At 40.2% G+C, this 13,440-nt stretch overlaps 3 protein-coding genes across 3 annotated transcripts; 1 reads left to right on the top strand and 2 right to left on the bottom strand.

Annotated features, from left to right (window-relative positions):
- The first annotated feature begins 597 nt into the window (after positions 1 to 597).
- On the top strand, positions 598 to 2,428 carry LOC137944422 (uncharacterized). The gene has a single exon (XM_068790103.1). The coding sequence runs from the start codon at positions 1,214 to 1,216 to the stop codon at positions 2,246 to 2,248; it is 1,035 nt and encodes a 344-aa protein (XP_068646204.1). The 5' UTR covers positions 598 to 1,213; the 3' UTR covers positions 2,249 to 2,428.
- Positions 2,429 to 4,345: 1,917 nt separating this feature from the next.
- On the bottom strand, positions 4,346 to 5,578 carry LOC137944116 (protein EXORDIUM-like 5). The gene has a single exon (XM_068789650.1). The coding sequence runs from the start codon at positions 5,547 to 5,549 to the stop codon at positions 4,500 to 4,502; it is 1,050 nt and encodes a 349-aa protein (XP_068645751.1). The 5' UTR covers positions 5,550 to 5,578; the 3' UTR covers positions 4,346 to 4,499.
- Positions 5,579 to 9,755: 4,177 nt separating this feature from the next.
- LOC137944796 (uncharacterized) lies at positions 9,756 to 13,334 on the bottom strand. Its single transcript, XM_068790548.1, has 4 exons — positions 12,894 to 13,334; positions 11,525 to 12,304; positions 10,848 to 10,895; positions 9,756 to 10,766 (listed from the first exon to the last, which is right to left on the bottom strand). The coding sequence occupies exons 1-4, from the start codon at positions 13,071 to 13,073 to the stop codon at positions 10,458 to 10,460; spliced, it is 1,317 nt and encodes a 438-aa protein (XP_068646649.1). The 5' UTR covers positions 13,074 to 13,334; the 3' UTR covers positions 9,756 to 10,457.
- Between the last annotated feature and the right edge of the window lie 106 nt (positions 13,335 to 13,440).

Raw genomic sequence — 13,440 nt, 5'->3', positions numbered from 1 at the left:
ATTAATGTAAAATTAGGAAAAAATGCACCAATTTTGGAGCTTTTATATTTAGTTAGGTTATCGACGTGTAAGGTGTCTATGCAAAATGCAATGCCCCTATACATTGGATGTGAGACACAAAACAAGTCTCTAGTAGACCCAACAGGGAGTTGTGGTCCATCGACATTCATTACATGAAGAGAATAGAAAGTAGGATTTTATTTTTTATTTTTCTAAGGTGTATAATTAAGTAATTATATACATTCAAGGGATTAATGAGCAAAAAAAACATTTTCTTGTAAATAATAAGAAAATTGATAAACACAAATATGACTTAGGTACATAAAAAATTTAAATAATTATTTTAAAGTCATATATTGAGAAAGAATAGACTTTATATTAAAGTGAACTCTTTAATAATTAAAAATTAAATAATAATAATAATAATAATAATAATTCATAAAGTGGAAAATAAAATGATTAACCTAGTTGCTAAGTTGGTAGGGTATAATCGTTATTTGCTCGGAATCAGTGGTTATATTTGCTGCTTATCCACCGTATACTAATATTCGCATCCTGGGTTTTCCCGAACAGTCGAATTCTCCTGCATTACACGAATTCCTCCGGTTTTCATTTCCGGTCATTAGAGTTGGGCAATCACCCTGATTCTTAGATTAAAAAAAAAAAAAAAACCCAATTCTCTGATGCTTGATCTCTCCCGGATGAACAAGTCAGGTACTCTATTCGCCTCAAATTTCCTCTTCTTCCACGGTATCTTTCTCTCGTCTTATCGTCTCTCCCATGGTTATTTATTATCTGATTTCAGCGTCGCCATGCTAGAGTAGTATCGAATTTGAGGATTTGATCTTGGAATTGAATCGATGTCGGACTGTGGATGGCGGTGTCCGGCTTCGGATTCTTCTTTTGTCTAAAGAGTCAAGAAATAGTCTTGTGGCTTGAAGATTGTCCGAATTGATCTGGAGTTTTTCAATTTGTGATTTTTTTTTTTTTTCTGAGTGGGTTTAGAGTTTTGTAGGGATTTGATGCTAGATTTTGATGGCTTGTGGGATGGGATTTTGAGAATATTTTTTGAAATTGGTGGATAAGATTTCGAATTTATATCAGATGATTCTGATCGCGAGTGCGATTAGGATTGATTGCCCACGTTTATGTTGGCTAGGAGATTCTGACTTTTCGGTGGAGGATTAGTACTTACATTGTGAGCAAACGAGAGATGGAAGCTAATGGATTCTGTTCTAATGACGATCACGGAGATATTGACACGAGTTTGCCTCCTCGGAAGCGTCTGCTCGCTGGATTAAAGAGGCAGAGTAGCCAAACTGCGTTTTCTTCCTCTCGCCATTTGTCCTATTTTGGGAAAACGCCAGAGGAGGTTATTGAAGATTCGATATCGGCAGCCAAAGCTGCGGCAGTAGTTGCTGCCGCAGCCAAGGCAGCTGCCCTTGAAAAGGCCGCTGCAGCAGCTAGGGCTTTTGCTGCCGCCAAACGCGCCCTGGAACTCGTCGCCTCTTTAGACGAAGACATGAGCGCCAGAGGAAATTCTGTGAGAAAACAGAAGAAACAAGTTCCGATCAAGCTTTTGTACAAGGGTCGAAGGTTAAAAAATGAGAACGACGAAGAATTGGCCCGGAGATTGCATAGGGCTATCAATAGCTCCCCAAGAATTTCTAATCACTCAGTTACTTCAAACAGGGAAAAGCAGGGTAAGAGGAAGCCTTCCGAGCTTCCCAAACACAAACAAGGTCTGATATGTGAAGGAAACTCATATTCTGACAGAAACGTTGATGGTGGAGATGGGGACCGTGCAATGTTGTCCTCGAGTGATAGACAGTGTCAGCAGAAACTAGAAGAGAAGACTGCTGCTGAGAAGGGTGGAGATTTTGAGGAGAAGAACGAAACCCAGTATTCTAAAAAGAACTGCTGCAACAAACCCGAGGCCGGAACCCTCACCAGTGGAAAGAAAGCTAGAATTAAGCAGAAAAAACTGTCGTTGAGCTTGTGCAGTATTAGAGATCTTGAGAAGCCTAAAGCGAAACCAGATTGCAGTGGTCCTTCAGAGCCACCATCGAATCTTCCACCAAGAGATATCCCTTCATTTGCTGCAAAACATTCCAATGAGGCTGATGAGGGAGTGGAGGCAACTCCATCATGGAGCTGCAAGGATTTCAGGGCACCCCAATGCTTTGTTGAGAGTAAAATGTTGGACCCTCTTGCCTCGAAGACTACAGCTGTGCAGTATCTTCAATGAGGTAATCGTTCTTGCAATTGATTTCTCATCACTCCATGGCCAGTATGTTTTGATTTACAGAACCTCTGCATGGCTGCTGCAGTTAGTTGTAGTATGGATTTAACCAACCAAAAGAGATTTTGAGAGAGAAATATGCTATGTATGTAATATATCTTGCTTTGTTGTACGTTTCAGTCACAATCCTTCTCCATGTCTCTGCCCTTTCTTCTTTGTTACAGATACTTTAACTTCATCAATTACCTCTTGTTCTGATCATGGTCTTTCAGAAAATTAGGTGAAGCATTTACTCTTCTTTCTTGGATTCTGTAAGGAAATCCGATAAATTGGCTTTCAATTTTATCCGGATATCGTTTCCCCGTTCTGTGTCTGACCTGCATCGGTATTTCCACCCTTTGATCTCCAAAAATTTATGAGGCTAAACTACTTGTGGGTTGGAAGTACTCTCAGTTCTGAAACCCATTTACCAATTTACCTCCATGGTTCCATGTGATCTTCACCAGTTAATCCGTATACTGATGACTCATTTCATCTTCGCCAGTTTTGTTTTACAGTTAGGGATTGTGGTTAGAAGCCCAGGACATTATTTTTCTTTCAAGAACTTAGCAGGACATATCTTTGTGCTTAACATGCTTTCCTACAGAGACTAGTGCTTTCCCACAGTGACTAGTGCAATCGGCTCCCCATGGTTTGTTGTCTGGAAATCTCCTTTGCTTCTCAATCTTCCTTTCAACCTCATCTGGTTATTGCTCTCTACTTTGCTCTGTAATTTGCATCATTACCAAACATTGGGGAGTGAATGGGACTTATTTCCCTCTGTAAACGGGTTCTAGACTTCTAGTCAGCCTTTACAAGTGATCAGAATACCATAGATTTTATCTTTTGGAGTGATTTAATCAGAATGCTTAGTCTTACCCTACCCTTAGATTGCATTAAGAAGAGTTTCCCCATTAGCTATTTCATTTTCACTAGCCATCATTAGGGGTGGTATCGAGTCGAGCTAAGCTAGAACCTGCATATGTTGGCGCTTCACTTGATCTGAATATTTTGAACGAGTTTGAATCTGAACATGAGTCGGGTTCGAGGTCCAACTTACATTTAAAACTTCAAAAATAAATAAAGAGAATATTGTGATGACCTTGGTACCATTTAATTGTAAGGTATCACAAATGAGTCCAAGACTTTGCAATAAAGTATATTAATGTATAATAACCAACTTAATAGACCTAAAAAAAAGTGCAAACACCTTCATTAATAGTATTTATTGCATTAATAATTAATAATATTAGATATTGAGTGACCCAAAAGCGTTAAAATGATTGACTGTAATTATTAACCAAGTAAATAGAGAATTGATGAGAGTAATTAGGGTAAATGGTATTTTCATTAAAAAATTATGTTAATAAGTCTGTTCACAAGCTTAGCTTGAAAAATCTGGTGATCATAGCCCAATATCCAGGGGCTTGACCTTTACATCGGATATAGCAACAGGAGCATGATCAAACCAGGTCCGGACCTCAGCCTCTCACACGTGCAATCTTTGAAAGCGCCGCGTCGCCTCCTCGAGTTCCCCCATGGCCCAATAAATGTTGACGACCCTTTTTGCAACTTGCGACCATCTTTAAAGACAGAAATTAGTTGAGCCTGATATTCGATGTGTCTCCTCCAAGCGTAGGACCCACGTCACATATCTCACACGTGGAGAACGCGGACGCGTGGACAAGGGGGTATGGGTCGGTCTTGTTTTCATCAAATTATAATCGTAATAACGGGCAGTTAAAGGTTAAAAAACTTAAAACTAAGCAGATAAGTAGGATCTTATTATATAAGCGCAAACGTCCAAAAATGAATATGACTTTCGGAAGGACAGTCGACCCACTCGCCGTTGTCACGATCCGTTGTTACAGATGGCAGGATGCCCTTAAATGAAAGTCACTCTCCCATCCCGATGCCCTTTCCGGTTTTTTTATATGCCTTGGCCGCTAGGACAACCCACCCCACAGCTGTGACCCACCGAGAGCTCACTTGACTTCCATCATAGGTCCGATAGATTTGTTTGTGTTTAGAGCGAAATCATAGCCGTCCATTTACAGAGAGATATAAAACTAAACAGATTCTTCTATTCACATCAAGGGTTAATAACAATTTGAAATTTGAACAAAAAAAAAAAATCTATTCTATACTTTTTTAATTTATCTGTAATTCAAAATTAAAAAATAATAATAAATAATAATGGACAAAATGAGAAATTAAGCTAATCAAGTGCGTTAGGCCCAGCACAGGCCTTCAACACAGGGCTCCAAATCCACTGAACCAGGAACCTCCGCCTTCCTCTCCCATTCATGTTATACTGCCTTCCTTTCCGGTCGCTCAACACCTGCCCAATGTACCCTCCGCCGCCGCCCGTACCGTACAGCCCTTCACACAAATCTCCGATCTCCGTCGGCGCCGTAGGATCCTCGCCGGCGTACCACGCGTTTACGAGGGGGTTAGACGAGAGCTCCGCCAGCTCGTGGGCGATCACACTCAACATCCCTTCCAGACCCACGTCTCCGTTTGGCGGTTTCAGGGCCTTCGGGCCCCCGCCGGCCATGTAGGCTGGCACCGCGAACGGGTACGCGCAGACGTCCGGGCACTGCTTCCCGGAGTTACCCACCCAGGCGTAGGGGAGGGTGTAGCCAACGATGGAAGGGAAGGTGAAGTAATGGAAGCCGCAGACGGCGCGGCAGAAGTCCTGCACGGTGACGTCGCGGGAGGTCAGGACGAGATAGATGCCGTTCTTGTGGTCGACGGCGCGGTCGGCGGAGGCGGCCACGGCATGCTGGATGATCTGCTGGATGGAGAGGCGGGTGAGATGGGTACCCTTGGAGTAGGCACGGTCGGTGTACTCGTGGGAGATGACCATCGAGCGGGTAATGTTAGCTCCGGTCTGGTCTGTGTAAAGGGCGACGGTGGACCACCACTGCGCAACGGAGGGGGACGGCACGGTGGCGTCGGAGATGGAGAGGAGGAAGTCGCGGATGAGCCGCTGTTCCGCCACTGCCCACCGGCCGTACCAGATGAGGTGGATTTTGATCGGAGAGGAGAGCACCGGACCCATGTGGTATCGGAGGTTCACCAGGTCTGACGACCCCTCAAACCTTTTAGACTCGGTCACGGCGGCGCCTCCCCGACCGCCGCCGTTGGCGACGACATTAAGCGTCTGCTTCTGCTGCCTGGCATTGTAGGGATAAGTGGAGGCTGCGAAAACAGTAGCGCAGAAGCAGGAGAGAAAGAGACAGAGAAGAGTAGCCAAGAAACCCATCGCGAAGGAGGTGGTAGGATAAGGAGGAAGGCGTATGCTCGGTAACACGGAGGAGGGACGGAGGGCTTATAAAGGGAAAACGAGGAACGGGGCGGGAAGGCTGGTGACAGCTTGCTTTGTGGGCCCCCTTTCGCTTTCTTTTCTCTCTCTACTCCATTCTTCTCTCTCAGTAGCTTTTTAGCGGTTCACTCTAGAAGTTGAAATGACGAAAATAACCTTTCGTTTGACCCGAAGATTCGCTTCTTTGAATTTTGCGGACAGCGGTTTTCAATTTTTCAAACGCGGAATTTTGGCTTCCATCGGGCTTACCGAATAAGAAAAGCATATTTTCATGTGAAAAGACTAGAATAACCCTGTAATTGAAATTGAAACAATTAATAAGCAATTGCTTTTTAGTATACGTGATATATATATAATTTGTGTTTGGTCATTTTCAGTCGTGCCACCTGGTACCATTGCTGGATTCTTGTAGTTTTTGTTGACAGGTGGCGCACACCTGTCGCGGGAGAAATTCACTTCCTGAAGTTACCGTAGCTCGCGGAATCCCATTGACCGCACTTCACGGCTACAGAGCAGACTCTCCCCAATTAACGCGAGTCACGCACTGATTTAATCATTAATCATTGCGTTCTCTACATGTCCCGCGGGTCGTGCACTCAGCTGCCCTTTTCCCCCTAATTAAACCTAGGTTTACTTAATAACTGTAAATTATCTTAATTATTGGGTCACAATTGGTTAGGACAAGTTTTCTTCAGTTTCTCCCCTTAATTCTGTCTCCTATCATCAACCGACCAATTTAAGAGATCTTTCAATTTCCACAACCAGTGGGGAGCATCCAACGGACAAGATTATCTTTGCAGTGGACCACCACCTGATCATCAACCAATGTTGATGGCCCACCCTCCATATGGCTTGTCAAAGATGCTCATGGAAAATATCTCATCCCATAATTATCTTCCTCTCACAAAGACACACGAGGTGACTACCCAACTTAAAAGAAGTTTTAGATCTTTATATTCACTAATCTATGTGGGACTATTCCTTAACACTCCTCCTTCACATGTAGGCTCTTTTCGTAGCTTATATGTGGATAATTTGGGTGAAATCCCGTATATACCTGTCAAATTAGTAAAAAAAAATTTAACTAATAAATTCAAAAATCTTTGTACTCGCTAATTCATGTCACTAAAAAGAGGTGGAAGAAGAAGCGATCACTACGTGATTATTCATTAATACTCTTCCTCATATATATACTCTTTTTTGTGGTTTTACATGTGGATAATTTGGGTGGAGCTCATATATTATGTGAAGTTGGGTCCAATACTTATCCCAAAATGACTAACAAACTTAGAAAGTTTTTTTTTTAACTAATAAACTCAAGATTTTTGTATTCACTAAGGGATAATTCCTTAAAATGCGGGTTGTAGACCAAGAAAATGATGGGGAAGAAAATTCACAGAGCTCTCATGAAAGACATTTAAAGTTGAGCTTTATATGAGTGTGATTGGAAATTACAGATGATGTGAGATGTCACAGGAGGTTTATCGTTCATTCCCGTCGAGGGTCAATTTATCTTTGTCGAAAGTGTTTGGGAGTTCACATGACCTGGTTTCCTGTTGGATGCAACAAAAAGGGGTCTGTGATTGAGAGCCTGCCTCCAGAGTCATACAACCAGTTAAAAAATCAACCGACATGCTCAGTAATTGCTTTCTTAGTTGACTTTAACCAGAGAGAGAGCCATTTTCTTCTCTTTTGGGGTCACTGATTCTGCTCCGAAAAACCCAACGCCGATTCAACTGTTAAGAAACAAAAAGTCTTCTCGTTTGTCTGTGTTTTTTTAATTGAATTTGAATTGGGGAATTCCATGGGAGTTTTGTCTGCAGCGTCCATGAAGGCCCTCCCAGGAAAGCTTCATTGGAAGGAAGAGCAATCGTCTAAATGAAGCAAACAGCCCTCATTAACGAATGCCCCGTTCATGGGTTTACGCCTACTGGTTCACGGAAACCACTCCCCAGCAATAATGAAGCACGTAGTTGAACAGAGCTGTCCGGGAAATGGGCAGCTTGATTTCGAATTTCTGTCAAGAAGATGACTCTGCTTCTCCAGTCGGACAAGATGATGGGAACTGCTGTTGTTGTCACAATTCTGAATCAATTGTCCAGTCGGACAAATGATTCTCATAAACAAGGGAATATCTATTATGAAAATTTTCAGCCCAGACGATAATCGATTTGGTTTGCTGCTCAGAAAGGGCTATGGAAGCATCAGTCCTTTCCCAGAACTGCCCACCAACTTGTAAGATTTTGGATTAGAAAAAATAGTTTAAGGATTCGACCCACTTATTCATTTAGGCTATGTTAGTGTATTTTTAAAGAAAAGGGCGGAAAAATATTTATAGTAAAAATAAGTTTTCAGGGACTATTAGTGCCTCATGTTTTTTAGAATCACTTTTCTAGTTAAAAATTTTTACTAAAAAAATCAGGTAAAGATTTTTCAACCAAGATGGATCGGAAAACAATATGAAAAAGTTTTGAACAAGTGTTTGACAATTGATGTTGTAATACTTTCAACACAATGCAATTTTTTATGGCAATTTTGTATTTGATAATTTATCATATAAGCATGGTAATGTATTAGATTAATTATTATTTTTTATTTATTTTCCTTGGAAATTTTTAGAATTATCAATGTATTTGGCACTAGTAGAATTTTATCTATTTTTTTTTTTGGAAAAATGTATCCTAGGAAAAACATTTTTTTCGGTAGATCCCATTTAACACACCAGGATTTGAATTTATACTCATTTGTGAGTTTTCAGGTAAAATATATGACATCCATATCTTGAATTTTTGAAATAAAATAAAAATTGAAGCAATTATTGAGTATACTGTAGTTTTCAACCTAGTATTTAAAATAATGATCAGATTCTCTTTTTAATTGACTATTTTTTGGGAATAATTATGGTCAAATTCTCATTTTCTTTTATTTCTTTTCTTTTCTTTTATTTTCCATAGGGTTCCAAACAGACCCGTAATGTTCAACCTAAAAGATAAGAGGAATCAACTAATATCCAATACTCTCATCGATATGGGTAGTTTACAATCTTCGATTGTTAATCTACTTCCAAAGTATTTGCACCTTAGAGTTAATTTACTAATCAAGGTCTCAAACAACATTTATAACAAATAACCACAAGGGTCGATTATAATAATGCTCATACATGGAGTTAAAACTACTCAATTGACCACAACAGTCAATTTTTAAACAATTTATTAGGGACAATTGGTTAGATTGACAAAAGGATTTGTAGAAGCCAACCAATTAGGGCAACATAGACCTGCAAAGGGTTTATCAGCAACTACTACTCATTCAGAAAGGTATTTCTCATTATTATGAGATGAAGAACAACCTTTCCAAAACAAGGGTTGACCATGGCTTGCAACAAGGTTTTGTCATCTTTCTAAAGCTCTAGATTTTGTTACTTAAATTTTACAATATTCCTGGTAGGGTGCATGCCTTCCATTCCTGGTTTTTAAGCAAACTTAATTATGTTGGGATGAGTGTGCCTTTTTGGTCCTTTAGAACAACTCTGATGAAATTAGTAGATCCTTTTAAGAGGCCTCAATGACCATAGATTGAATCTATCCAATTTTGGCTAACTGTACCTACTGGAACCTTAGAAAAGAAAAGAAAAGAAAATGAGAATTTAACCATTATTATTCTCAATAATAGCTAGTGAAAATGGAATAATGATCAAATTTTCTTTTTTTACTAACTATTTTTAGAAATAATAATGGTCAAATTCTCGTTTTCTTTTCTTTTATTGGCTCTGGTATTCCAAACAAACCCGTATATGATTCTTCAACCATGAGGTACCGGGGAGTTCTTCTCATGATCTTTCTAGGCTGTAATTGTGTACATCCCCAGTAAAAAACCATTGACAGCCATGAAATCTAAATAAGAATTCTATTCAAAAGGTCAATTTTAATGTAAAAATCCTCAGACAAGGTGCCAACATGATAAATCTTCTTCTTGTAAAGGTGCCAAAATTTTGTTCAGAACTCTATTGTTAGGTAGATTGACAGGTTAAAACTGCTTTCAAGAGCATTGCGGGATGGGATTGCAACCAAGCAGAAACTTTCTAGTGAAGAAACAAATACAGAGAACGTCAATAGCTAGAAGGAAAAAAATATGAATGTAAATAGCTCAATAAATCATTCCTTACGCCATTGAAGTTAGTTTTACAAATACAATAATATCTTCAGGTGCTCATATTGCAAAAATAACCTTTCCAACCTTCCTCCATCAGAAAAAAAGGAAAACAAAAAGAAAAAAAGCTCACAAGTGTTAAAGGGCTACCTGAATGAAGCAAAGCATCTCTTCATGATGATGAACACAGCTCAGACCATTACATACCAATGGACCCACCATGTTCCACTTCTTGGCCAAAAGCAATAGCTACTCAAAATCCACTAGATATTATCCTCCAAAAGTGCAAGCACTAGGAGTGCTTTACTCGTTCTTCTCCTTTATTTTTTAAAAAATGTCAGTGATAAAGGAGTAGCAGGTACCTTTTCAACAGCTCCGAATTGAATTGACGCATACAGATGCTAATGTCAATCCACTATGTTGTTGGATCTCCCTCTCTCCATCCCGTCCTACTCAAACTTGACAATTGCATCACCATCAATCTTCAACCATGTATTTAAGTATGTAATTTACTGGAAAAGATTTTTGAAATCCCAATTTTCCCAAAACTCCCTCAAGATTTGCAATTTCAGGACTTCTCATCAATCAAATGAATCTTTATTTGGAGCTATACAGACTTGAAAAAAATCACAAACTCAAACCCACATCACAGAGGAGATTTCAAAAGTTAAACCCCTGAATCCATCCTTCAGTCATCCCTTATACACGAAGCTTACTCATCCCTCTCTCCACTTTCTGGATACAAATATCTTTCTTGCCATCAACAGGGCTTGGATCTTGGATATTGAGCCATGGGTGTTTTAAGCAGTCTGCTGCGGTTGGTCTCTTCTCTGGTGCAAAATCGAGAAGCGGACACAAAAACTCGGCAAATTCACGAGCATCAGAATCTGAAAATTTGTATTTTTCAATCAAAAGTTTATCTATAGACCAGAATTTCAGCCTCCTGATCCTCTTCAGATCACCATGTCGGTCAAACAAATCTTTGGAATGAGTCCCACTAATAGCAACCTGTCATTAGCAGTAACAGGAATCAGATGATAAGTAAACAAGATTGAAAAAACAGCGGATGGGCAAAGGAAGTCCTTTCACCTTTCGAGGCATCTTTCCAAGGAGTTCCATCATTAACGCTAGGTGGTCCTGAAACCACAGCTCTTTCAGTCAGAGGGAAGCAGAACAGAGAACTTCATTTCAAAGGATACTTGAGTTGTGTTTAGAAAATGACATAAGCTTCACCTTCCTTAACAACTACAAGTTCAAACGTTCATCGTTTACGGTAAAAATTCTTCCAACCATGCAAAAAGTGTTTCGGATTTTTTGCCACTGAAAGGCAATAAAAAAGCCTATAGCCAATATGAATGCTAACAAGGAACTAACTCAGTTAACATTCAAAGCAAAAAAGTAAATCAGATCACCGATACTAGTTTGTGTTCATATATACTTATGTAAATCAAATCTCTGTATTAAGGCCCCAGTGAGCCAGGAGTATGTCTCATTGGATCTATCATTGTGGCAATGGAGTATTTTGCTAGTCACGCACTTGCACAGAGGGAAGAAATAAAAATTGTAAAAAATTCGACCAAAATAGATGGCATGTTAATAAGCTATGTTAGGTAAAAGTACGTGATATGGCATGCTATTCAACATTAGTAGAAAGAAAATCGAAGTAGGGTTCAACGATAATTAGAAACCTGGCTAATTCTATCTGATTTTACTGTCTGAAGAAATGTTCATAATCATATGGAGAAATACACAAAAAATAGCCTTACCTCGTCTTCATCATATCCATGGCCACCCTTGGGAATAAATAGCATGTCCCCAGTAGCAAGCTCGAAAGCAATACAAGCAAGAGACCACATATCCACTGAAAATGAGTACCCTGAGCCCAAAATAACTTCAGGTGCTCTGTACTGCCTTGTTTGAACAGCTTCTGTAAATTGTTGATGGGTCCAACAAGCATTCCCAAAATCCACAATTTTACATCTCATATCAATTCCTTCTAAGGATTTCTTGCTCTCCGAAATTCCTTCCATCGAATCTCTCCTTCCGGAGATCTTAGCCACTGCTCTTTTTGCCTTTCTTTTAAGCTTCCTCTCAATGGTATTTGATACAATACCTCCATTAAGGCCACCCTCAGGTCTCTCAAGGATTGGTGTTGTATTGGATTTTATTGGGTCTTTCGAGGGATCAATGGTGGACACAAGAAGAATATTTTCAGGCTTTAAATCAGTGTGGATTATGCCAAGTTCACGGTGCAAGTAATCAAGACCCAATAATACCCACTTGCAAATTTCTTTAACTTTATTTAACTCGATGCCTTTGTAATGATTATGCTTGGTTAGGCGAAGTAAGCTGTCTCCGAGGAATTCAAAGACTAGACAAATGTGTTGCCCGTTTGGACCTGAATGCTTAAAATGGTCCAGCAATTGAATTATGCATTTGGAATTAGAGGGATCACCCTGGGCGATAGCAGTCAAGACTTCAATCTCGTGCACGGCAGCACCGGCAAATTCCGGCGCACTCTTTTGGATTTTTAGAGCAACAAATCTCTGCGAAGGAAATCCATAAGGGTGTGTTACATATAAAAATTGAAACTATTCTAGAGTAAGGCTTCTTTAAGAGAAGATGAAGACACCAAAAGGAACATGAGGCAATTAAGGCAGAAAGAGTCTAGATAAGTGGCAGATTTCAACGGATCAGCGTCAGAAAAATAAATCCCACCAAGAGTGGAATGAATTAAGAACAATTAACAAAAGTTTCAACACTCATGCACTATTTCAAATTCTAGAACCAGGCAAAAAGGGAAAGGTTTCCACCATCGCTCACCATCAGCACATAGGAATTCCGCGTATCAAACTACCCGTACAACAACCTAAGACAGATTCATAAAACTAAGAGATCACCCACAGTGCATGGATCATAATGAAAATCCTCTCTAAACGGAACAAATTTAGCCAATAAATGCAAACACGAAACAGGAAAACATTTTTTTAAGGAAGCGAAACAATTTTAGACAAACCCAGATCAACAGAAACGTAGAAAGAAACTGTTATACAATTAATGAACCCCAACAAGGAAACGACATCAGCACGATCAAAGAAAAGTAACAGAAGAAAAAAAATGAACAAAGAGTCTCACTGATGATTGCTTGTCGAAGGCGAGCCAAACAGTAGAGAAATTCCCCCAACCGAGCTTCCTCTGTGCTATATATCTCCCTCCACCAAACTGATCCCCGGGCCTCACCGCGTGATACCCTCCTTTCCTATAAGAGTCGGTTCCCTCATCTTCGCCCTCCGACGACGACGACGAACAAGACATCCCCACTTCTTCCCCTGTATCGAGCTGATCCTATGGCTCCCAATCTCTTTTTCTTGTTTCTTATTTAATTTCCGTTGCAGCACTTTGGGGTGAAATTCCACCAGAGGAGGGAGGAAGGGTATATTTTTGGGGGGTCTCTGATCCTTACCCGGTCTCCCACTTCATTCAACAAAACAGATGACCCCTTTATTATTGTCAAGGAGAGAGACCTTGTAGGGGAGCCTGATGAGCTTCTGGATGACCATGTCCATTTGCCCTTGGTGCTATCATGCGCCTTGAGGTTTAATCTATCACCAATGTCATTTCATGGAGGAAAGGGAAGGAAGGAAGGTAGGAAGGTGGGTGGGAAACTGGGTTGCCATTATCA

Source organism: Aristolochia californica, unplaced genomic scaffold, assembly GCF_029961685.1.
Source record: "Aristolochia californica isolate CCGP_79_NKW_82.1479 unplaced genomic scaffold, dmAriCali1.0.hap1 SCAF_11, whole genome shotgun sequence".
Classification (NCBI taxonomy): Eukaryota; Viridiplantae; Streptophyta; class Magnoliopsida; order Piperales; family Aristolochiaceae; genus Aristolochia; species Aristolochia californica.
The sequence above is the reverse complement of the archived record's forward strand: the minus strand, read 5'-3'. Positions and strand labels throughout refer to the sequence as shown.